Here is a 23,008-nt window from a genome sequence, read left to right as displayed (position 1 = left end):
TACCACTTAAATAATACATGTCATTCTTCTAGTAATGAAGTTCCTTTGATAACTTAGGCCAGGTATTCAATTCTAAACACCGTGGTCTTTTATAGGAACTGGTTTTGATCCTTAAACAGAAAAAAAAAGCAAAATAGCCGGAGATGTTACAAAGTCTAGAAAGTACACTACTCCAAATGTGTTTACACATTGTCTTCTGCTCAGACATGGTAATCCAGGCTAACTTCTGAAATACAGGGACATGGAGAACCTTAAAATTTTGAGACTCTGTGGTAAATTCAAAGCAATACCAGAAACCATGAGATAATCACATTGAATCCTAAGTTTGTCCAGCTATGAACTCTTAGAAACTGGCAATTTTTATGTTAGGTTAAACTGTTACAGATAGAAAATACAGTAAGTTTAACCTTCCACCATTGGGTTCCACAATAGTAAAAGCCACACAGGTTTCTCTATGTAGCAACAACATTTGTTTTCTTACTTAAAAAAATTGTGCCTAATATATAACAATTTTTGCTTAGTTATATAGCTCCAAGCATAAATTATGGAGTTGTAAGGAATCACTAGGCAGAATGTATGTCCAACTGCTTTTTTGCTAGAACCACTTTAAATACACAGTTAAATATAGAAATAGTAATGTATGCATATATTGCTACTCATGGGAGGAAACAGAATATGAACATTAAGTTTGAGGCTAGCCGGAACTTCATAGGGAGACAAACATAAGTCTTACATGAACACAAACCTGAGAATAGAGACTTTTGAAGAATTTCCATTTATTTAAAAGTTAACTAAAGTGAGTGTGTCTCCTAGGGAAGTCAGATGCTACACCCGTTGTTTCAATAAAACTACTCTCTAAATTTAATTTAGAGAACAACAGCAGTAGACACATTTGCATGAAGACCTCAACTGTACACAAAGCACTACAGAAAATGAGGAAAGCTGACAGCTGCAGAAACAGTTTTACCCAAGATAGAGCGCAATTGGTTATACAATTTCAAATGATCAATCCTGAAAAAATCCAATCACCATTGTACAGATTTAGCGTGCTATACTTATAATTTAGAAATATATATGTGAATAGAAATATGTATATAACAACTGTGAAAGAGAAAAGAGGTCATGGATTATGGAGAAAACAAAGAATTATAAGTAGGAGAGTTTTGGGATGAGAAAAGGAAGGAAAAAAGACACAATGATACTATAAATCTCATAAAATAATTTTTAAAGATTAAAGTGTTTTCAAGAAATAAACATTGATATTGTAAAGATTTCTTTTAATGTTCATATTTATCAGCAACATTGGTCATAAACAACTCAAGAAATTACGGCAAAATCTCTTATGGGTGCAGCATAAAGAACAAGATAAAAGAAGTTCTTTTTTGTCCTAGTTTTATAGCAAAGTCTAGTTGAATGAGAGATTAAACAATGTTTGATTAGTCAAGAATATGCCAAAGTGCAATTGATTGCTCTGCAACTGCACTACAAAAACCTGCCCCAATCACAGCTGTGTCAGTAAGAAGTATCTCCATGGATCCAATCCTGGTCCTGGTGCTCACTCTCTCATGTCTGTTTCTCCTCTCACTCTGGAGACAGAGCTCTGAAAGAGGGAAGCTCCCTCCTGGCCCCACTCCTCTTCCAATTATTGGAAACATCCTTCAGATAGATGTGAAGGACATCTGCCAATCCTTCACCAATGTAAGTATGCCTTATGCTCCTCCAGTATTTTGCACAGGGATATATCAGTCATGATGCTTTCAATAAAATTCTATCACTGGAGCAATATTATTTTAAAATGTTAATTAAGTAGGAAACTGTAATGTGTCTATTCTTTTGTCACTAGTCCTGGCTGGGAAATTAGTAATGAGCAAGGTTTCAGGTTGAAGAACACTTATGTCATTGCATTTTATAATATAATCACAGAATTGGAAAGTTGTGCTTATTCAAATCCTAATTTTCTAAATATTTTCTATTATTTTGGCTGAAGGTGGAGACTGTTGAAAATTTCATTCAATCAGTCAGAAGTTTAGACACTGATTGTTCCTGGATTAGCATGTGGTGCTTAACAATAAATACTTAACTGATGCTAGAAAGGAGGGAAAATCTCTGGACATGGCCTCACACAGGAAATGAAAGCCACAAATAGTTTGTCATAGTATATATCATATCTTGCTAATCTATTTTTATTACTTACAAGACCTGTTCCTTGGGCCCAGAACATTTCCTGGTGATAATATGTTTTCTCCACTAGTGCTGCATTCTGTGGTGCACTTGCTATGATGCCTGCTTTCTATAGGCTGGTAACAATTATAAAGAACTAGACACTTTCATTACTTGTGACTGAGGAATTTAGGTTTCATTGTCACAGGTTCTGCTGTTTCTATAGGAGAAGTTTCACATCTGATCCTGCTGTAGTCATATGATGGCTGTTTCTGTGTGAAGTGAGCATGAGCATCCAATAGAGAATAAGAAGAGTTGTATTTAATTCTTTACTTTTTTGCAATAGTGCCCTAGAAATGAAAGTACAATTATCATTCTTCAGTTTCTTTGTGAAATAAGATGAAGAGACATGCCTAATATCATAGTGTGATATTTTAGAGTCATCAGTATGTCAGCTGTCTGTGTGATTTCTTGTCACACTATAGATCATTCACATATGATAAATACACAAAATTCAAGGTACATGCAATTTAAAGAGTCTTTCTAGATAAAAATATTATTGCACAGTACTATTACCAGTCTAAAAGTGTTCTAAACCATTGAGAATAAAATGGCATTTTCCTAATGTTTCCATTTTCTTTCTATTTCTAGTTATCAAAAGTTTATGGCCCTGTGTATACTCTATATTTGGGCAGGAAGCCCACTGTGGTGTTGCATGGCTATGAGGCAGTGAAGGAAGCGCTGGTTGACCATGGGGAGGAGTTTTCTGGAAGGGGAAGGCTCCCAGTTTTTGATAAAGCTGCTAATGGAATGGGTAAGTATACATATACTGCATAGTATGCATAGTGAGCTAAAGGATGGTAAGCAGAGGCCATCTCTGCTCCTGAGGCACAGTTTGGGATTCTATGGCTGCCACCAGGCATCTCCTTCTTCTGTCTCCAGGATGTACTCTCTACTGTGTGTTCTTGTTTCTTTAGGCATTGCATTTAGTAAAGGAAATGTTTGGAAAAACACGAGGCGATTCTCACTCATGACTCTGCGGAATTTGGGCATGGGAAAAAGAAGCATTGAGGACCGTGTTCAAGAGGAAGCACGTTGCCTTGTGGAGGAACTTAGGAAAACCAATGGTAAGTGCAGGTTTAGAACGTGGCATTTACTTCTTGATCTAGGTATGGCTGTATGAGTGATTTTGTTCCTATCCTATTTGAAGTATTTTTTAATGAGGTGTATAGGTCTCCTGTTAATGATCCAGTGAATGGCCAAGCCATGCATTGCCCTTAGCATAAATGTAGCATAGAATAAATAAAGTATCTTAACATGATAACAAGGGCAATGTATCTTCTCTGTGTATTTTAATAATATTTTACACTTGTTTTCAAATTTTCAGGCTCACCCTGTGATCCCACCTTCATCCTGGGTTGTGCTCCCTGCAATGTCATCTGCTCAATTATTTTCCAGGATCGTTTTGATTATAAAGATCGGGATTTTCTTAACTTGATGGAAAAACTGAATGAAATAACCAAGATTCTGAGCACCCCTTGGTTGCAGGTGAAGTCATGATTCCTTGATTCTGAGAACACACTTTGCTCTTTCTTATTCGTGGGTCACACTGAACAAGGACCGAGTAGTGAGGTGACCAGACATCACAGTTCTGACTTATGTAGTATGGAATGAATATTAGAAAGCAAGTTCTAAACCTCTTGCTATACAAATGGAAAACCAGAAGGGGCAATGCCAGGATAGCTTTGGCCTGCTAGCTTCCTCTCTATTGATTTCCCTATTAACTACCACAAAAATATTTTGATTAAGTACTGTATTTGCTTCTAGAAAGTTGGCAAGTAATTCTTAGGACATTCTTCTACTACGTAAATTTATTGGCCTCTTTTCAACAATTACACACATCTTCATCATATTACCAGAAAGGAATATCTTAGTACAGAAAGACTATTCTCTTAAAGAGAAAGAATATGGGTGGCAATGATGCTGCCAAGAAGCATTGGGTTGGCGCATAAGCAAGAACTCTAGTTTACAGGGTAAGAGGAAGAAGTTACAAGGTGCATGATTCCATTCTGTGTGGACCATAAGCATCCTCCCAGAATTGGCTTATGCTGAACTAACCTTTCATGCAAACTGCATAAAGAATGACTGTATATAAAACCCCACACAGGTTTTGGTATATAATTTATTTTAAGGCATAAACTCTTTTGTGTAAAAAGCTGCTTGGTAAGAATAAAATCTTCAGGTATTAAGTTTCTTCTGTAAATCAAGTCACCCAGACATCTCAAGTTCTTCTGTAGAGTATGAGTGTAAGTAATTTACATATGTGGTATTTCAAACACAAGATTAGAGTTCTTGGAGCTATTGAAGAACACACATGAACATCTTCTGCACAAAAAAAAGATATGTGAGTGTGAAATTTTTGCTATGTTCTTTGGTCATTTGTGCAGTAATTTCTCCCTCATATTTCTCTATTAGAATAGAAAATTAGCATGTATGAAAAAACTACCTACGTAAGATGAATTAAAGTACATATTTTGATCTATCAATGCAAATCAATCATGTGGTATGATATAAATACACTTTAGTTATTTCATTACAATGTATTCATTTAGTAAATTTTTGAATTCCCTATAGGTTTGCAATACATATCCTGCTCTGCTTGATTATTGTCCAGGAAGTCATAACCAATTTTTTAAAAATTATGCTTGCATTAAAAATTTCCTTTTGGAGAAAATAAAAGAACATGAAGAAACATTGGATGTTACAATTCCTCGGGACTTTATTGATTATTTCCTAATTAATGGAGGCCAGGTAAAGAGTTTATATACATTTATACAATTACTAAATTGATCCAGTTCTTTACAGTACACTGAATACTCACTAATTTCAAATGATGTCTAAAATCATAACAATACTATGTGAAAAACAATTTAGTAATTATTATTTTGTTTGAGTGTGAATGGAAGAAATAGAATTAATTTGTTAATTGACAATGGTTTTTAAATTACAAACAAAAGAGAAAATTTAAAACCATCTTGTGAGGAGAAAAGTCACAGAAACGGTAGATGGGATGAAACAAACACCCACTTACTCATACATCATGAACTGTCCTATCTTACCATGGACACAGATATCATCATACCACAGGGATGGATCACTAACATCCTACAGGTTAAAATTAATAGTGACATACTTGTACTGATGTAAAGGGGATCTTGAAAGGACTGAATGATGTAGGGAGAGGTGTACCTTGGTAAAAGTGGGTAGATGAAAGAGTAAAGCTTTGAATATAATCCCCAATTAATTTGCCCCAGTGGGGATAGAGATGGGAATTATTTGGGCATGTTGTAAGGTTTAACTGATGGCATTGTATAATTTTGGAAGAACACAGTTTCCCTAAAGTTTCTGAGATATTCTCACTTAAAAAAGCAATCACTAATAAATATCCATGATTATTGGAGAGAATCAGATCTGCTCCCCTTATCTCTCTGTATATCCTTTGCTAGCAGTCCAGTTCACATAGATTCTTTCCTGAAACACTTTAATAGTATTTAAAATACTGTTAAAAATTGAGCTTCTCAACATCAGTACTCAGTTTGCCAGACTGCTTGACCATTCTGGATCCTTTACATTTCCATTTAAATTTTAAGATATGTTAGCACGTTCTACAAAGTGGCCAGTGGGTACTCATACAAAAATTGCACTTAATCTCTCAATGATTTTAATGAGTTGTTCCATTTTTAAAACAGACATAAAACTAACATATGATGCTAATAAGCGTACTTTGAATGCACTGTAGTATTATTTAATGCATTTTGAAATACTGCACCTACCAAGAATCTTCTTTCAAGATGATATCTCATTCTCCAAAACATAGCACAGTAATTAACAACTACTACTCAACCTCCACCACATTATTAGTAACTGTTAGAGTGATTTCTGTCTTTATAGTTACCTCTTTCTCTGAGACTGAGTAAACTGACATCTAAACCAGCTCTTTGTGTATGAGACTTTATTTTCTGTCTTCTTGCACTTGCATAAAATCTTAGATGTTCCTGTAAGTGTAGTTTGTTTCCATACTTCCTACTACTTTTACAGCAAATTTAATTTACAAGGATAAGAACCACAATGCAGATATTCATCATTCATGTATCTTTGTGTTATTTCTATGTCTATCTTGCCTCAGTAATTTATCTGGGAATATATGTGTATATGATTTTTGATATCATGTTTTCATTTTATGTGTGCAAATATCCAATAACTGTGGTTTCTAATTCAAATGGTAATTTCATATTTATCTTTGTAAAGAACTGCTGTAATTTTTAATAGACAATATATAATTTAATAGATAAAAGATCCTTTAGTTTTTTAAAGTTTTATTTCTTGTGTGAGAGAGTTTGGTCTGAATATCTAGACATTTAAGTTCTTTGGGTCTTTATACTGATTCTTGGTCAACACTGCAACACTTTAATTTTTATAATCTGTCTGTAGTAAGTTTCCACATTTGGGGAATATTCTCCACAGTTTCATTTGAATCTGTGGATTATATTTCCCATTTTAAATTTTTTACTGTTGGAAGTGATTAATTACATTGCTTTGAGTAATATTTCCATTATTTGAAAAAATTCCAATTTCAAATACTTTTTCATGAGCAATTTTCCACTTACTAATATAGTTTTTGTTTCTTACTATCAGAAATGGTTTGAAGTGTGTACATCTTTTGTCTTTGATTATGAAATTTTGCCTTTTTTCCACTACTATAAATGTGATTATATCTTTGATTTCATTTTAGTTCACTAATTTCTATTGTAGAGAGTCATAACTAAGTTTAATTTTTAACCTTGTAATTATACTGACACAATTTACTACTATTAGGGTTTTTTCCTATTTTGACTTACATAGGATTTTATATATATATATATATATATATATATATATATGTGTGTGTGTGTGTGTGTGTGCTTTGTATGACATTGATGCAGTTACTTTTATTGAGATTAGGTGAAGCTAAAATTTCTCTTTCCTGAAGAATATTTACTTCAGTGGTGAATGAAGTATTCTGTATAGGTGTTTTAGATTTAGATAATTTCTATTGTTCTAAAAGTCATTGATTTCTAATCAATTCATTCTTTCTAGATGCTATGTATACAATTGAATATTAATTATGATAAATTTCATACTTTTATTATAAAACAATTCATTAGTCTTTGGAATGTCTGCTTCCTGTTTATTGAAGGTCACTCATTTGATGCAGATGCATTTACAATTCTATTATTTTTTAATTTAGCACAAATATAAGGTCAACTCTATATCTTTATTTTTCCTGTTTTTGATTTGATATTTTCTTTATTTACATTTCAAATATTATCCCCTTTCCTGGTTTTCCCTCCAAAAATCCCCTACCCCCTCCCCCCCCCCCACCCAAGCACACCAACATATCCACTCCCACCTACACACCCTGGTATTACCCTACACTGAGGCATAGAGCCCTCACAGGACCAAGGGCCTCTCCTCCCATTGATGACTTACTAGGCCATCCTCTGATGTTATCATTGTTCACATAGTTTTCAAAAAAAACATTTTTGAGTTGGTCATAGCTTCCCTCTCATATCTAGAAGAAGCAATCTTGCACTTGGATCTTACACTCTTCCTTTCTCTTCTTCCAAGATATGCCCAAGTTTTAAATATCAGAGTTATATTGTAAGTGTTATAATTCGGGAGAGGGAAACCCATAGTCAGTTGTTCTCTGCAATTTAAATAGTTGATTCTTTCTCCATTTGCTCCATAAAGAAGCTTTATTGATGACATGTGAAAGCTGCACTAGTCTATTGGTACTAAGAAAATTATTTATAATACAAGTAAGAAGTTTACTATTTTAAGAATTATTACTTCAATAGAATAGTTGAATAGGTTTCCAGTAACAGCATGACTCCCATATTGCTGAGCAATCCTTAAATACATGTAGACAGATGTTTGTTACTGTTAAGATATAACTTCCACAATTGCACCATTTTGTATCCAAATGCATTGCAGAATATGGAAATAAAATTACCATTTCAATGTACAGAAATAAAAGTATTCGGTTTTTAGTGTAAACCTTTATAGGTATTTGAGGATAATTTTGATGCAAGCCATGCTATATTCGTGGTTAGAAAATGATTTGGAGCTGCATTACAGAGATGAGCGGTTTTATATGGCAGATATCAATACAAAGAAAGTTAGTGATTTAATAATGTTGGTTATACAATATAAAACACACAAGAAGCAACTTAGAGATTATAAAATTATGATCAATTTGATATTTAAAAATGATAATGATGTTTTATCTATTATCCCCTGTCAGAGCATTTAAAGCTCTAGCCTTGTTGATAATTCTGCAGCACATCATCTTCTCAAATTCATGAACTGCTTTTCTCCTAGTATCTCTGTGATCCCTTGATCCCTTGTCATGAGTGGTTATCACTCTTTCTTTGTGACCTATGTCTCCTCAGATCAGGTAGTCCTTCCATCCCTCCCTATTCCATAGACCATGTTGCTAGTTGATAACACATGCGATGGACCCAGGTCATATTCACTGTGTCAATATAATCTTGCTAGATATGTTTTCTTAACTCTTTAACACTATTTGAACTTTATGGTAAGTCTACAGAAATTTGAGTCCATGAATAACTTTTTAAAAAGTTAATACCATATAATTCTTTATATAATTCTCTATAATTTTGTGAAGAATTAGTAATTCTTCATAAAATGTTTGCTACAGATCTAATACCAAATTTGTAGTTTTTCACTTGCTATTAATTTAAGTTTCCTCACAAATAAAAAGAAATCTAGTTAGGAGTACTCTATCAAGAATCTATTGAACTTAGGAACAAAGAGACTTCTTGTAACTCTGTGTTGAAATAGTATATTAGGCATAAAGCATTAGAGCCAAGTGTCTGCCAATGTTTTTATTATGTTTATCATATGAACTAAACAGATTTTAAAACAGATTTTAATGAGAGAATATCGACATAAAGAAACAAAATCATCTTCTTTTTTCCATATTTTCTACAGACTTTGTACATGAAAACATGAAACATTGAACATGAAAACATACACACACCTGGGCAGATAATCTTTGGAATTCAATTTTAGACAAACAAGAAATATAAATATGGGCTGGTGAGATGGCTCAGTAGGTAAGAGCACCTGACTGCTCTTCCGAAGGTCCGAAGTTCAAATCCCAGCAACCACATGGTGGCTCACAACCACCCGTAATGAGATCTGATGCCCTCTTCTGGTACATCTGAAGACAGCTACAGTGTACTTAGATATAATAAATAAAATAAATCTAAAAAAAAAAAAGAAATATAAATATAAAAATGGAATTTAGACAATCAATACCACAGTATCTGAAAAGTCATATTAGTTTTCACCATTATTTTATGTACATTTAGAGACAGTGTGTTGGCCACAAAATGACTTTGTCCAATATTGTAGATTTGTTGTAGTTTTGTGTTCAGTAAAAAATAAACAAATAAATCAAATTATTGTATCAAACCATTCTTAGGAAGATGGCAGTCAACCACTGCAAAATCGGCTTGAACACCTGGCAATAACAGTGACTGATCTTTTTTCTGCTGGAACAGAGACAACAAGCACAACACTGAGATATGCTCTCTTACTCCTGTTGAAGTATCCACATGTCACAGGTGAGGATGATACAGGTATTGAACTACTGTGCTCTTGTAAGAGGCTGATAAGATGCTGGCTAACCACCTGCATCATTGAATTTTAACAAATATCTGCATGTTGTCATTTAACATCTCAGTATTTCATTTTCTATTTCCACTGTCTGTAGAAAGGTGACTAAGAAAATGTTCTAGGTTCCCAGGCAGGTGGTAGGCACCACCTGAATATATTGGACTGTGGTTGCATATTGTTTTATTCCCCTAATGGAGGATTTTGGAACATACAAATAGGTTTTACTTGATTCTTGTCACTGTTGCATAATGAGAAAATAGTTGGAGAATATAGTTTAAAACTACATATGTATGCATGCATATAAATTGAAAATAAATATTGAATTTTAACAAAAATCTGATTCCAAATGTCTTTCATCAATGACTATCATAACAGGTCACTCTACTTAAATTTATTGTTTAAAATATTTAATTACCTATATTTTATCATGACTCAAAATAATAAACATATGCTAATGAATAATAATCCTAATTTGATAGGACAGCATCATAAATCTATGTCATAGCAGTTCTGTACACCTAAATTTATTCTTGATCATGAAATGTATGTTTATAATTCTGCTGAGGCATAGTCTCCATGCCCTGGATGACCTTGCATTATTGTGACAAACATGCCACATTTCCCAGAGCCCATTTTAAATATCTGACATGGTGGCCCATGTTTGTAATCTTAGCACTGGATATATGAAGACAAGATAACTGAGGTGTTCACTGGATAGAGGTTCTAGCTTAATCAATTCACTGAAGGGTCTTAGAATCTGAGAAGAAACAAAGAGAAAGACTCCTGAAGAACACCTAAGAATCTAAGAATGTCATCCTGCCTCCAATGCCTAAGAAAATGTGGGCAAATTCACATGTATAAATGTGTATTTATAGACAGAGAAAGAGAGAGACAGAGACAGAGAGAAATACTTTACACACAAGTAGTAACTATTGTAAGTGAGTGAGTGGTAGGGATACAATTGCAGTGTATATGGTCTGTGTGTGTGTGTGTGTGTGTGTGTGTGTGTGTGTGTGTGTGTGTGTGATCTATGTGTGTGTGCTTACCGATCAGAGGCCTTTTCAAAACTTTTTTGAATAACACTTTAAGGCACCTTCATTAGGCTCTAGATAGGCCTGCATTGTTGTGAAAAAAAAAAAAAAACATGTCACTTCTCTCTTTTCCAACACTTCTCACTGTGACCAATAAGCTAAAGTCCAAGAAGAAATTGAGCATGTGATCGGCAAGCATCGAAGCCCATGCATGCAGGACAGGAGCCACATGCCCTATACCGATGCCATGATTCATGAAGTCCAGAGATTCATTGACCTCATCCCCAACAGCCTGCCCCATGAAGTGACCTGTGACATTAAATTCAGGAACTACTTCATCCCCAAGGTAAGCTTATGTTTTTTGCATCTCTATGCTTTTGATGCTCCTGGGTTCACAATGTGACTCCAATCCACAGAGTTATATACTGCTATGAGTGCCTTATGCTGATTCATGGATGGGAGAGCAGCTCTACAGGAGGCAGGGTCATAGCAGTGTCACTTCCAAATTTGCTCTTCTTTCCAAATATTTTAGTAAACTTTAGGTGCTTACATTTCCATGTTTATGTCCCAACTTTTTCTTGATTTTTCCAAAAACTCCTCTGGACATTGTTAGAATTATTAAAATATTAACAATTAATTACAAAGAGTTTATATCCTGAATTCTTCAATTCATCCCTACGTTTGTGTCATTCCTTTATTTGGACTGTTTATTTTGGGGAGTAATACTTTCTTTTCAATGATGTAGCTTATTTTTTTAGACTTTTATTGAAATATTTTTCTCAGACTTTTACTGAGTAGTTAATGCTCTCTTACTATAATTTTCTAGTGTCTTTGAATTTTTAAAAGGTTTGTAGAAACAATTTATTTCATTATTTTTTTCTTACTTTAATTACCCTTGCAAAATTAACTAATTCTTCTACTCATTTATCTGTAAGAGTATGTGGAATTTCAAAGTGTTTTCTGAGTTTATTTTCTATGTATTTTTTTCATATTCTTCTTAATTTCTGCTTACATTACTATTGCAGCAATCAATAAATTGTGGATATTACTTAACAGAGCTGCTTTTTAATTTCTACACCACTAAAATCCAATGATGATGATACATAGTTGAATAGAAAGAAGTAAAATAACTCAAATTAATAACTCAAGCTATTCATTCATGTAACCCTCCCAGAAAATAGCTGATGTAGATATGAATGCTATAAGATAGAAATGATTGAATGAAGAGGTTCCACTAATCTAATGGACAAACCAGTTTTATTTCTGATCAACAAGCAGTATAACTTGAAGGTTCAAGACTGTAGTCACGATTGATGTCTTAAGATTTTTAATTTTTATCAGAATAAGACTATAATCTCTTCCTTTGACATGAATTTTAGTTACACAGTGTGGACATTCTTTCCAAGTTTACTTTCTGCACCCATAGTTATAATCAATGTATTGACTAATGTTTTATCACTAAGTATAACTACTCTAAGCAAATGGATTCACTTGAATTTAATCTAACATCTTCTTCCTTGGGGTGTCATTAATGTAGAACTCTGCCCCTGATGTAGAATTGGATATGACTGGAAAACATTTTATATATATATATATATATATACTTCATAAAATAAAATGTATATACATCAGATTAATTATGAGAGAGTCTACTAAGTTTAGAATAATAACCTTTTGACTAGCATCTTTCAGGTACTCTCAAATTCATACCTACAAAAACAGATATTTTAGTTAACAATGTAAAGGCTTTCTATTTTAATATTTTAAAATAATATATGTAGAGATTCTATTTTGTGGGGAACATTAATACAAATAATTACTAATTTCATTCTATGGCAAAAGTTGAATTGATTTTACCAAGTGGTAATGGGTCATACCCTATGATCAGACTTGGTGGAATGTTCATTCTTTTGTTTTGGTCAAAGCACATACCTGGGATAAAATTTTGCTTTTCAGTACTGAAGTTTATGCTATTATAATGTAACTTGTTTATGCCTTTACACCTAACTAAATGCTAAATAGGCTAAAGATTATGACAGGAGTGACCTATTTCCCTGATCCCCTCCTCGGGTTTACTGTCATATTTAGAGTGTTGCATCTGCTGAACTCAAACTCCTTCACTGCTTTGCTAGCTGTTCCTGATGTGACTGTTCTCTGTTGGGTATGGTGAGCTGGGATAATGCACTCTTTTCCTACATAAAACTCTTGTTACAGAAATAAACATCCCGATGTAGCTGTGAACACAGCCTTTTACAATAACAATGCTGTCACAAACATGTGACTTTCTTTGTCCACCTGGAGCCAAAGATCTCAGTAGAGATAGCAGGCTAAGATAAGAAACAATCAACATTGCCTGCAGCTTTCCCAATGCAATAAGGCATGAAAATGCTCCTAGTCCTTTGAGTTCAGTCATTGTAGGAGAGAGCAGTCACTGATGCTCTGCAAACAAATGAGGAGGGCTGTAGACCATAGTTATGGAGTCTGAAATGTAATTTTCACAGGCTTTCCACACACCAAAAATATTCTTTCTTTTTTTTTATTTAAAACACGTTCGGTTAAGTTTTCATGATCAGAGTCAGAAGGAGAGACAGACAGACAGACAGACAGATAGACAGACAGACAGACAGATAGACAACAGACAAACAGAATGGAGAGAAAGGATTACAGCCTGTGAAAGCATTATACAGAACATTCCCAGCTGTTAGAAGTTTGAGGATTATGTGATATCAGCTTTATTTTTTTTTGATTTTTAATATTTTTATTACATATTTTCCTCAATTACATTTCCAATGCTATCCCAAAAGTCCCCCATAGCGCCCCCACTTCCCTACCCACCCATTCCCATTCTTTTGGCCCTGGCATTCCCCTATATTGGGGCATATAAAGTTTGCAAGTCCAATGGGCCTCTCTTTCCATTGATGGCCGACTAGGCCATCTTTCGATACATATGCAGCTAGAGACAAGAGCTCCGGGGTTCTGGTTAGTACATCATGTTGTTCCAACAATAGGGTTGCAGATCCCTTTAGCTCCTTGGGTACTTTCTCTAGCTTCTCCATTGGGAGCCCTGTGATACATCCAATAGCTGACTGTGAACATCCACTCCTGTGCTTGCTAGGCCCCGGCATCGTCTCACAAGAGACAGCTATATTTGGGTCCTTTCAGCAAAATCTTGCTAGTGTATGCAATGGTGTCAGCGTTTAGAAGCTGCTTATGGGATGGATCCCTGGATACGGCAGTCTCTAAATGGTCCATCCTTTCATCACAGCTACGAACTTTGTAACTCCTTCCCTGGGTGTTTTGTTCCCAATTCTAAGAAGGTGTACAGTGTCCACACGTTGGTCTTCATTCTTCTTGAGTTTCATGCGTTTAGCAAATTGTATCTTATATCTTGGGTATCCTAAGTTTTGGGCTAATATCCACTTATCAGTGAATACATATTGTGTGAGTTCTTTTGTGATTGTGTTACTTCACTCAAGATGATGCCCTCCAGGTCCATCCATTTGGCTAGGAATTTCATAAATTCATTCTTTTTAATGGCTGAGTAGTACTCCATTGTGTAAATGTACCATAATTTCTGTATCCATTCCTCTGTTGAGGGACATCTGGGTTCTTTCCAGCTTCTGGCTATTATAAATAGGGCTGCTATGAACATATTGGAGCATGTGTCCTTTTTACCGGTTGGGACATCTTCTGGATATATGCCCAGGAGAGGTATTGCTGGATCCTCCGGTAGTACTATGTCCAAGAGCACCTGACTGCTCTTCTGAAGGTCCAGAGTTCAAATCCCAGCAACCACATGGTGGCTCACAACCATCCGTAAGGAGATCTGACTCCCTCTTCTGGAGTGTCTGAAGACAGCTACAGTGTACTTACATATAATAGATATCAGCTTTATTATGTGAAGAGAATCTGCCAGCACCAGCTCAAAACATCTACACACATCTTCAGAAGCTGATTCCTTTTTAGCTATAATTGCAGTAAAAACATGACCATCACTACTTAATTTTATTTTATTTTCATTTTATTTTTACTTATTCACTTTATATCCATTGCTCACTGACTCCACTCTGAATCACTGCCTCCCACAATCCTTCTCCCATAACCCCTTCCCTTCTTCTCTAATCAGGTGCTGCTCCCCTACACACACAGCTGCCTGCATAACTCCACCTTGGCACTTCTAAGAGATTAGGTACTTCCTCCTGTACTGAGGCCAGACAAGGCTGCCAACCTAGAACAGCTCCCACATATGGGATCAGCTTTTTGTGATTACCCGTGCTGCAGTTGCTTGATACCCACATGAAGACCAGGCTGCACATTTGCTAAATATGTGCACAGAGGACTAGGTCAGCTTGGAGTATATTCTTTGGTTGGTGGTTTAGATTCTGAGAGCCCTGCAGGTCCAGGTTAGTTGACACTGTTGGTCTTCCTGTGGAGTTTCTGTCCTCTTGGATCCCTGCAATCCTTCCTTTTATTCTTCCATAAGAGTCCCTAAGATCCATCCACCATTTGGCTGTGGGTTTCTGTCTCTGTCTGAGTCCACTGCTAGGTATAGCCTCTCAAAGGAAAACATGCTCCTCTCTGGAAGCATAAGAGAGTATTATTAATAATGCTAGGGATTGATGCTAGCTTATGACATGGGTCTCTACTTGGGCTGCTTATTGGATGGTCACTCCTTCATTCTCTGTTCTACCACAAGTGCCTGCATTTCTTGTAGACATGACAGATTGGGGGTTGAACACTTGAGGGCAGGTTGGTGTCTCTATTGTTCCACTCAGGTTCCTGCCTGACTACACGAGGTGGCCTCTTCAGGTTCCATATCCCAAGTGTAGTGAGTCACAGCTAAGGTCACCTCCGTTGTTTCTTGGACTTCTTCTCTATTCTTGTTCTCTATATCATCCTGGAGATGCCCCTCACCTCCTTACCCCATCAATTGCAGATTTCCATTCATTTTCATGGCCATTTAGCCATCACTCCTGTCATTCCCCACACCTAATCCTGAACCCCTCACACCTAATCTCCTCCCAGTACACTCTTCCTCCCAATTCCCTCCCTCCATCTGTTTCCTATGACTATTTTATTCCCCCTTCTAAGTGAGATTCAAACTTCCTTGCTTAGGCCTCAATTCTTGTTTAGCTTCTTTGGCTCTATGAATTGTAGCATAGTACCTGTATTTTATGGCTAATTTATGAGTGAATACATGCCATACATGTCCTTTTGGGACTGGGTTACAGATTGGTGCTTGCCCATTGGATGGATCTCAGTTGGACTGTTCACTGGATGGACTTCTCTTCAGTCTCTGCTCCTTTTTATACCTACATTTCTATTAGACACACAATTCTGAGTCAATTTTTTTCTAATGTGAAATGAGAAAATTTATTGACAATTTTTTAAACTTAACATTTTTATTAGATATTTTCTTCATTTACATTTCAAATGCTATCCCAAAAGCCCTCTATACCCTCCCCTAACTCTGCTCCCCAACACACCCACTCCCACTTCCTTGCCCAGGCATTTCCCCTGTACTGAGGCATATGATCTTCACAATACCAAGGGCCTCTCCTCCCATTGATGGCTTACTAGGCCATCCTCTGCTACATATGCAACTAGAGACACAGCTCTGGGAGCTACTGGTTAGTTCATATAGTTGTTCCTCCTATAGGGATACAGACCCCTTTAGATCCTTGGGTACTTTCTCTAGCTCCTTCATTAGGGGCCCTGTGTTTAAATGTGGATTGGTGAGCCAGTCCCTGCACTGGTTGCCTTGTCTATCTACTGGAGGTGGTCTCTCTAAATTCTATCTCCTCACAGTTGGACATATCATCTATGGACATCCCTAGAATTGAATCCTGGAGGCCTCTCACATCCCTCTCACATCTAGAGGACCCCATCCTCCATGCCCAATCCCACTCTGCTGCATATTTCTATTCATTCTCCTGGCCCTCGAGGCCTCTATCCTCTCTCCCCCATACCTGATATTGCCCTCCTTTCCAATCCTCTTCACCACTCACAGATACATTCTTCCCTCCCTCCATCTACCTTCCATGATCATTCTGTTTCCCCTTCTAAGTGGAATTGTTCACACTTGGGCCTTCCTTCCTGTTAAAACTTCATACGATCTATGAGTTATATCATGGATATTCTGAACTTTTTGGCTTATATCCACTTATCAGTGATTATATACCATACATGTCCTTTTGGGTCTGGGTAACCCCACTCAGGATCATACTTTTTAGTTCCATCTGCCCACAAAATTCATGATAACCTTGTTTTTAATAGCAGAACAGTATTCCATTGTGTAAATGTACCACATTTCCTGTATCCATTCTTAAGTTGAGGGATATCTAAGTTGTTTCCAGTTTCTTAATCACTCTTAATATATTTTGTTTTATTTTATTTAACTTATCCTTATTTTCTGTCTTTCCTCCTTCCTATCCTCTTCCATCCTACAAATAGTCCCATGTATTTGTATTTATTCAAATATATAGATTCCATAAAAAGTAGACTCTTCTCTTTATCCCATGATTATCTTTGTATATATGAATTGCCTAAAGGAACAAAAACAAGTAATATTTTTCCTTCTAAATGTTGTATACTTTGCTTAAGTAATCTTTTTATTACTAACCACACAAAACACAGTACTCCATTTGAAACCATGATCTATGTGACTTGTGAAGACCACATGATGTACTCGAGATGCAGGTAGTGAGAATCTCATGCCCAAACCTGAGGCTAAGTAGAACAGAATCATCAGTATTGGTCCCAGAATCCAAAGTTCTGACTTTAAATGTCATTGATGGCATGTTAGCCACATCACTGGGACTGATCTCAGATTCCACCTTGTTTCTAACCTGCTCTGTTTTGAAATACCACTGGTCTCATTTATATTAACCCCTTCTTTTTCTGCATCTTTAAGTCTGCTTCACTGATCAACCTGTTTATTTCTGTACCAATACCGTGCAGTTTTTATCACTATTGCTCTGTACTACATATTGAGGTCAGGAATGATGATTCCTCCAGAGGTTCTTTTATTGTTCAGAATTGTTTTGGCTACCCTGGATTTTGTTTCCATATAAAGTTGAGAATTGCTCTTTCAATTTTTCAACACAAAGTTATATTGGAATTTTGATGGGAATTGCAATAAATCTGTAGATTGCTTTTGGTAAGATGTCTATTTTCACTATGTTAATCCTACAGATTTATAAGCATGGGAAATGTTTACACCTTCTGAGGTGTTCTTTGATTTCTTTCTTCAGTGACTTGAAGTTCTTGTCTTAGAGTTCTATCACTAGCTTAGTTAGAGTTACACCAAGATATTTTATATTATTTGTGGCTATTGCGAAGTGTGTTGTTTCTCTAATTTATTTCTCAACCCAATTATCATTTGTATAAAGGAGGTTCACTGAATCCTTTGAGTTAATTTTATATACAGATACGTTGCTGAAGTTGTTCAACACCTGTAGCAGTATTCTAGTAGAATGTACATATACCATCATATCATCTGCAAATAGTGATGCCGTGACTTCTTCTTTTCTAATTTGTATCCCTTTGATTTCCTTTTGTTGTTTATTGCTCTAGCTAAAATTTCAAGCACTATATTGAATAGATAGGGAGAGAGCAGGCAGCCTTGTCTTGTTCCTGATTTTAGTGGGATTGCTTCAAGTTGACTATTGGCTTGCTGTATATTGCTTTTAACAGTAAATATAATAAACATAATTTAGGTATATACATTGAATTCCTGATCTTCCCAAGACATCTAGCATAAAGGGTCAGTGGATTCTGCCAAAGGCTTTCTTTTTCAGCATCTAATGAGATGATGATGTTTTTTTTTTCCTTCAAGTTTGTTTATATAATGGATTGTGTGAAATAAAACCATGCCAGGAAGCTTGGAAGGTAGAACAGGTTGAGACCTGGAAGACTCGGTGGCACAAACCTGAGACAGGCAATTCCTCATTCCCTGGCAGACTCCTAGCCTAGAATAGGTGCCATGTTACTCAATTAAAGAAACTTTCCTGTGGTCACATAGGCCCAAAAGAGAGTTCTCCTTGCTAATGAAGTACCTATAGGCCCTGAGGGCTTAGACAATAAGCTTTCTTTCCCAGACATTCCTCCCTGCAAAAGGTATTTGATCTCAAATTAGACCCTGAGAAAGGGTTTATGCATCCAATTTATACCATGAACATCTAATATACTATATGGTTAAAAATGGACTGTTGCTTAAATCAAGACCAATCATGAGGAACCAGAAGAAGGCCTTTGTCTACAGACCCGCAATACATTCACCTATATAGGACCCCTCTGTTCTTCCAGAGTGCCTCCAGTAAGCTAAAGACAATCACCAACCTCTGTGACAAATTGGAGCTCCCTTTCCCTCAGCGCCATGCTAGAGACGGTCCCCAGTCTAAGTCCCCAATCTCCATTATCAGCTCTTCTGTGACTCCCAAAAGGGTCTGGATATCCAAGAGACTGAGAATCCCAAAGTTCCACTCTCTTTGCAGGCCCAGGGACACCCAAAACATTTCTGGCTTTCCCACATCTCAAACTATGCTTTCCCAGCATGCTTGTTTGGTGTCTTGGTGCTTCCCAGAAGTGGCATGGGATAAGCTCAGTCAAACTCCCTGAATTCAGCATCCCCAAGAAGCCATGCCCAGTGGCAGGGCAGATATGGCCCACAACAGAATATATTGGTAGATTTCCATATATTGAACCATCCTTGAATCAATTGGATGAAGCCTACTTTATCATGGTGAATGAAGGTTTGATATGTTAATGGATTCCTTTTGCTAGTATTTAATTGAGTATTTTTACATCAATGTTCAGAAGAGAAATTGGTATGAAGTTCCCATTCTTTGTTGAGCCTTTGTGTGGTTTAAGTATCAGGGTGATTGTGGTTTCATAAAATGAGTTTGGCAGTGTTCCTTCTGTTAATATTTTGAGGTGTAATTTGAGGAATACTGGTATAGGCTCTTCTTTGAAAGTCTGCTAGAATTCTAAACTAAAACAATCTGGCCCTGTGCTATTTTGGGTTGGAGGTTTTAATGACTGCTACTCTGTCCTTAGGGGATATGAAATTGTTAAGATAGTTTACCTGATCTTGATTTGAATTTGGTACATGTTAACTATCTAGAAAATAATCCATTTCATTGAGATTTTTCAGTTTTTCTAAGTATAGGTATTTAAAGTAAGACCTTGCAATTAAAAAAAATTAACTCCTTTTATGGAAGAGACAGTAAATTATTTTCCTAATATGTTTTAGCTCCATAATTTCTTTATAACTTGGTGTCTCTGTTGTGTGTTGTTCCAGGGAACAACTGTAATAACATCACTCTCATCAGTGCTGCATGATAGCAAGGAGTTCCCCAACCCAGAGAAGTTTGACCCTGGCCACTTTCTAGATGGGAATGGAAAGTTTAAGAAAAGTGACTACTTCATGCCCTTCTCAACAGGTAATGCAAACTCATTTTCATATGTCTGATTTACAGTTTCAATTGGTGTCATAAAACACAATGAGCTAAAGCAATTTAAGACAAAATTTCATCTTGTAATTTGTACTCTCACATCAAGAAAGTCTGAACAGAAATTCAAGGCAGGTAACTGGAGTCTATAAATGATGTGGAAGCCATAGAGGAGTGTTGCCAACAAGTTCCTTCAGCCTGCTATCTAAAGAAACCCAGGGCCACCAAGTGAGAAGTGTCACTACCCACAGTGAGCAGGGTCCTTCCAAATCAATCATCAATCAAAAATAGGGACACACAGGCTTACCTACAGGGCAATCTGGTCAGGCATTTTCATGAATGAGGTTTCCTGTTTCTAAATAACACTAGCTTTGGTCAAGTTGACGTAAATTAGCTAGCATAAACTTGCCAAAAGCTCGGCACATTGTGACTGTTGCACACTATATGATGACTCCCATAAGGTTATTAAATTTGTAATTTATGCATAATCAGGAGCGTATTCCAAATGCCCAGGCGTTGCCCTTGTTGAAACATGTTCCCTGTCAAAACATAAAAAAGTGAGACCTTAGTTTTCACAATCATTTATGACAATTTGAGAAAACAAAACTTTATGTTATTTGCATTCTGCCTTTAGCTATATCAAAATGAATCCAAGAACTCAGTAATGACTTCTTCAGGAAGTTAAATTTCATTTAGGCTTTATCCACTTATCATGAATTTGGAGATTGTCATATTTTAGCTTCTTCATTCTTGTTACTCCTTCCTCAACTCCTGGATTAGGTAAGCAGAAACAGGTTTCTAAAAACACAGAGAAACTCCAAAAATCAAGTTCAGTCAGAAAAACATGTGAGTGAACATAGTGATACAGTTGTACTAGTGCAGTAAGAGAAAATGGCACATCACTATCACAGGGAACGGTTAAGAATCATCACATTGTTTCTTTAAATGTTTTTATTGGTTATTTTATTTATTTACATTTCAAATGTCATCTCCCTTCTGGTTTTCCCCTCTGCAAACACCTTATATTGTTCCCCTAACCCCTGCTTCTATAAGGGAGCTTCCACACCCACATACCCATTAGTGATAGAGATCAGGAACAAAAAAGTGCACAATATTTAAAAATATGTAAGTATTATGAATGTTTCTTACTTGCATCCAATATGTTTTTAACAAGTTCACTGGCATTTTATCCCTCCAGTCGTCCCATAAGCCCCAGCACTATTCTCTCTCCCAATTTCATGTGCCTACTGAGTCCTCTATATGATGCTACTGTGTGTATAAGTATAGAGTCATCCACTGCAACTTTGGTAACCTACCAGGGGCCACATCTACTATTGAATTAGCTCTCCTTCTCTCTATAGCCATCACTTGCCAATAGCTCCTCAGTTCTGATAAGTCATTATGAGCACGTAGCTTCAACTTGCTAGAATGGGCCATTTTTACAAAAGTAAGAATGGGTTTGAAGACACGACTCAGCAGTTAAGATAACTTGCTTATAAAGGACCTGAGTTGAATGCTCTGCAACCATATTCTATAGATCTTACTATTTCCTTAAGATTACATGCTCTTTAGGAAGTAAATGTGACCCACTTTTGGCAACATGCCTGATAGGGTATCTTCTCAGCCATTTGTCCATCTAACCATACATCTAATAACTCAACAGTTATTCTTAACCTCCAATATTAGTTAAGAGTTTTGTGTGTCTCAGGCTCACACTTGTGAATAAGGCATAGTTACCTCTGACATTTTTACACAGGGAAACGGATATGTGCAGGAGAAGGCCTGGCACGCATGGAGCTGTTCCTGTTCCTAACCAGCATTTTACAGAACTTCAACCTGAAACCTCTGGTTCACCCAAAGGACATAGATATAACCCCAATGCTCATTGGTTTGGCCTCAGTGCCTCCTGCTTTCCAGCTCTGCTTCATTCCTTCCTGAAAATCAAATGCCTGGCTCCAGCTGAGACATCTTCTGTGATCACCCTGAGGCTTTAATTCACTGCTTTCCATACTGGACACACTGACTTTTATCCAGTTCTTTTGCCTCCTCATAATTTCATAAGGTTCTATGAACATACAGTTACCAATTTGCAGATTCTGCACAAATATTTCTGACAGTTCCTATTTTCTAAAACACTGTTACCATGTGCTGTGGTGATATGTATCTGATCCCAAGTTAAATATACTCTCATAAAATTGAAATTACTATTGCAGGATAATTCACTGTCACTTCTCTTCTGCATTTTCTTAATAATAAATTGTTTTGGTATACCTATTAGACTTTTATTTCAGTTCAAGTAATAAATGAAAGAAAATGGATTTCTAATATATCATTTTGGTCCACTTAAAGAGACATATAGCGGATGTGATAAGAGAGTGCAGAGAAAACAACCTGATACACCTGCCACATCCTTCTTCCAAAAGTTGCACTAGATTATGCATCCTATCCTTGAAAGAATACTTTGGACAGCCCTGTGCTCACCATATTTAACATGCTCCAATGTGACATCTGAGACCAGCCTAGTACTGCAGTAAAGAAAAGTCTACTCTGCCATACAACAGTACCCCAACATGTATACACTGTGAGGAAAAGTTACAAGGAAAAACATACCCCTGCAGGGTT

The 23,008-nt window shown here is 36.3% G+C and overlaps 1 protein-coding gene across 1 annotated transcript; it reads left to right on the top strand.

Annotated features, from left to right (window-relative positions):
• The first annotated feature begins 1,496 nt into the window (after nucleotides 1–1,496).
• On the top strand, nucleotides 1,497–22,656 carry LOC147000131 (cytochrome P450 2C37). Its single transcript, XM_085834135.1, has 9 exons — nucleotides 1,497–1,698; nucleotides 2,812–2,974; nucleotides 3,138–3,287; nucleotides 3,548–3,708; nucleotides 4,795–4,971; nucleotides 9,710–9,851; nucleotides 11,093–11,280; nucleotides 20,236–20,377; nucleotides 22,143–22,656. Exons 1-9 carry the CDS (start codon nucleotides 1,531–1,533, stop codon nucleotides 22,322–22,324), a joined length of 1,473 nt encoding a protein of 490 aa, XP_085690261.1. The 5' UTR covers nucleotides 1,497–1,530; the 3' UTR covers nucleotides 22,325–22,656.
• The last annotated feature ends 352 nt before the right edge of the window (nucleotides 22,657–23,008 follow it).

This window comes from Mus caroli, unplaced genomic scaffold, assembly GCF_978045245.1.
Source record: "Mus caroli unplaced genomic scaffold, Mus_caroli_1 scaffold_20, whole genome shotgun sequence".
Taxonomy (NCBI): Eukaryota; Metazoa; Chordata; class Mammalia; order Rodentia; family Muridae; genus Mus; species Mus caroli.
This window is presented reverse-complemented; position numbering and strand designations above follow the sequence as displayed.

Excerpts from the sequence above, each read along its gene's own strand:
- LOC147000131 (XM_085834135.1), top strand. The coding sequence starts at position 1,531 with ATGGATCCAATCCTGGTCCTGGTGCTCACTCTCTCATGTCTGTTTCTC. Across the intron at positions 3,288-3,547 it reads GGAACTTAGGAAAACCAATG|GCTCACCCTGTGATCCCACC; the intron begins GTAAGTGCAGGT and ends TCAAATTTTCAG. Across the intron at positions 20,378-22,142 it reads CTTCATGCCCTTCTCAACAG|GGAAACGGATATGTGCAGGA; the intron begins GTAATGCAAACT and ends ATTTTTACACAG.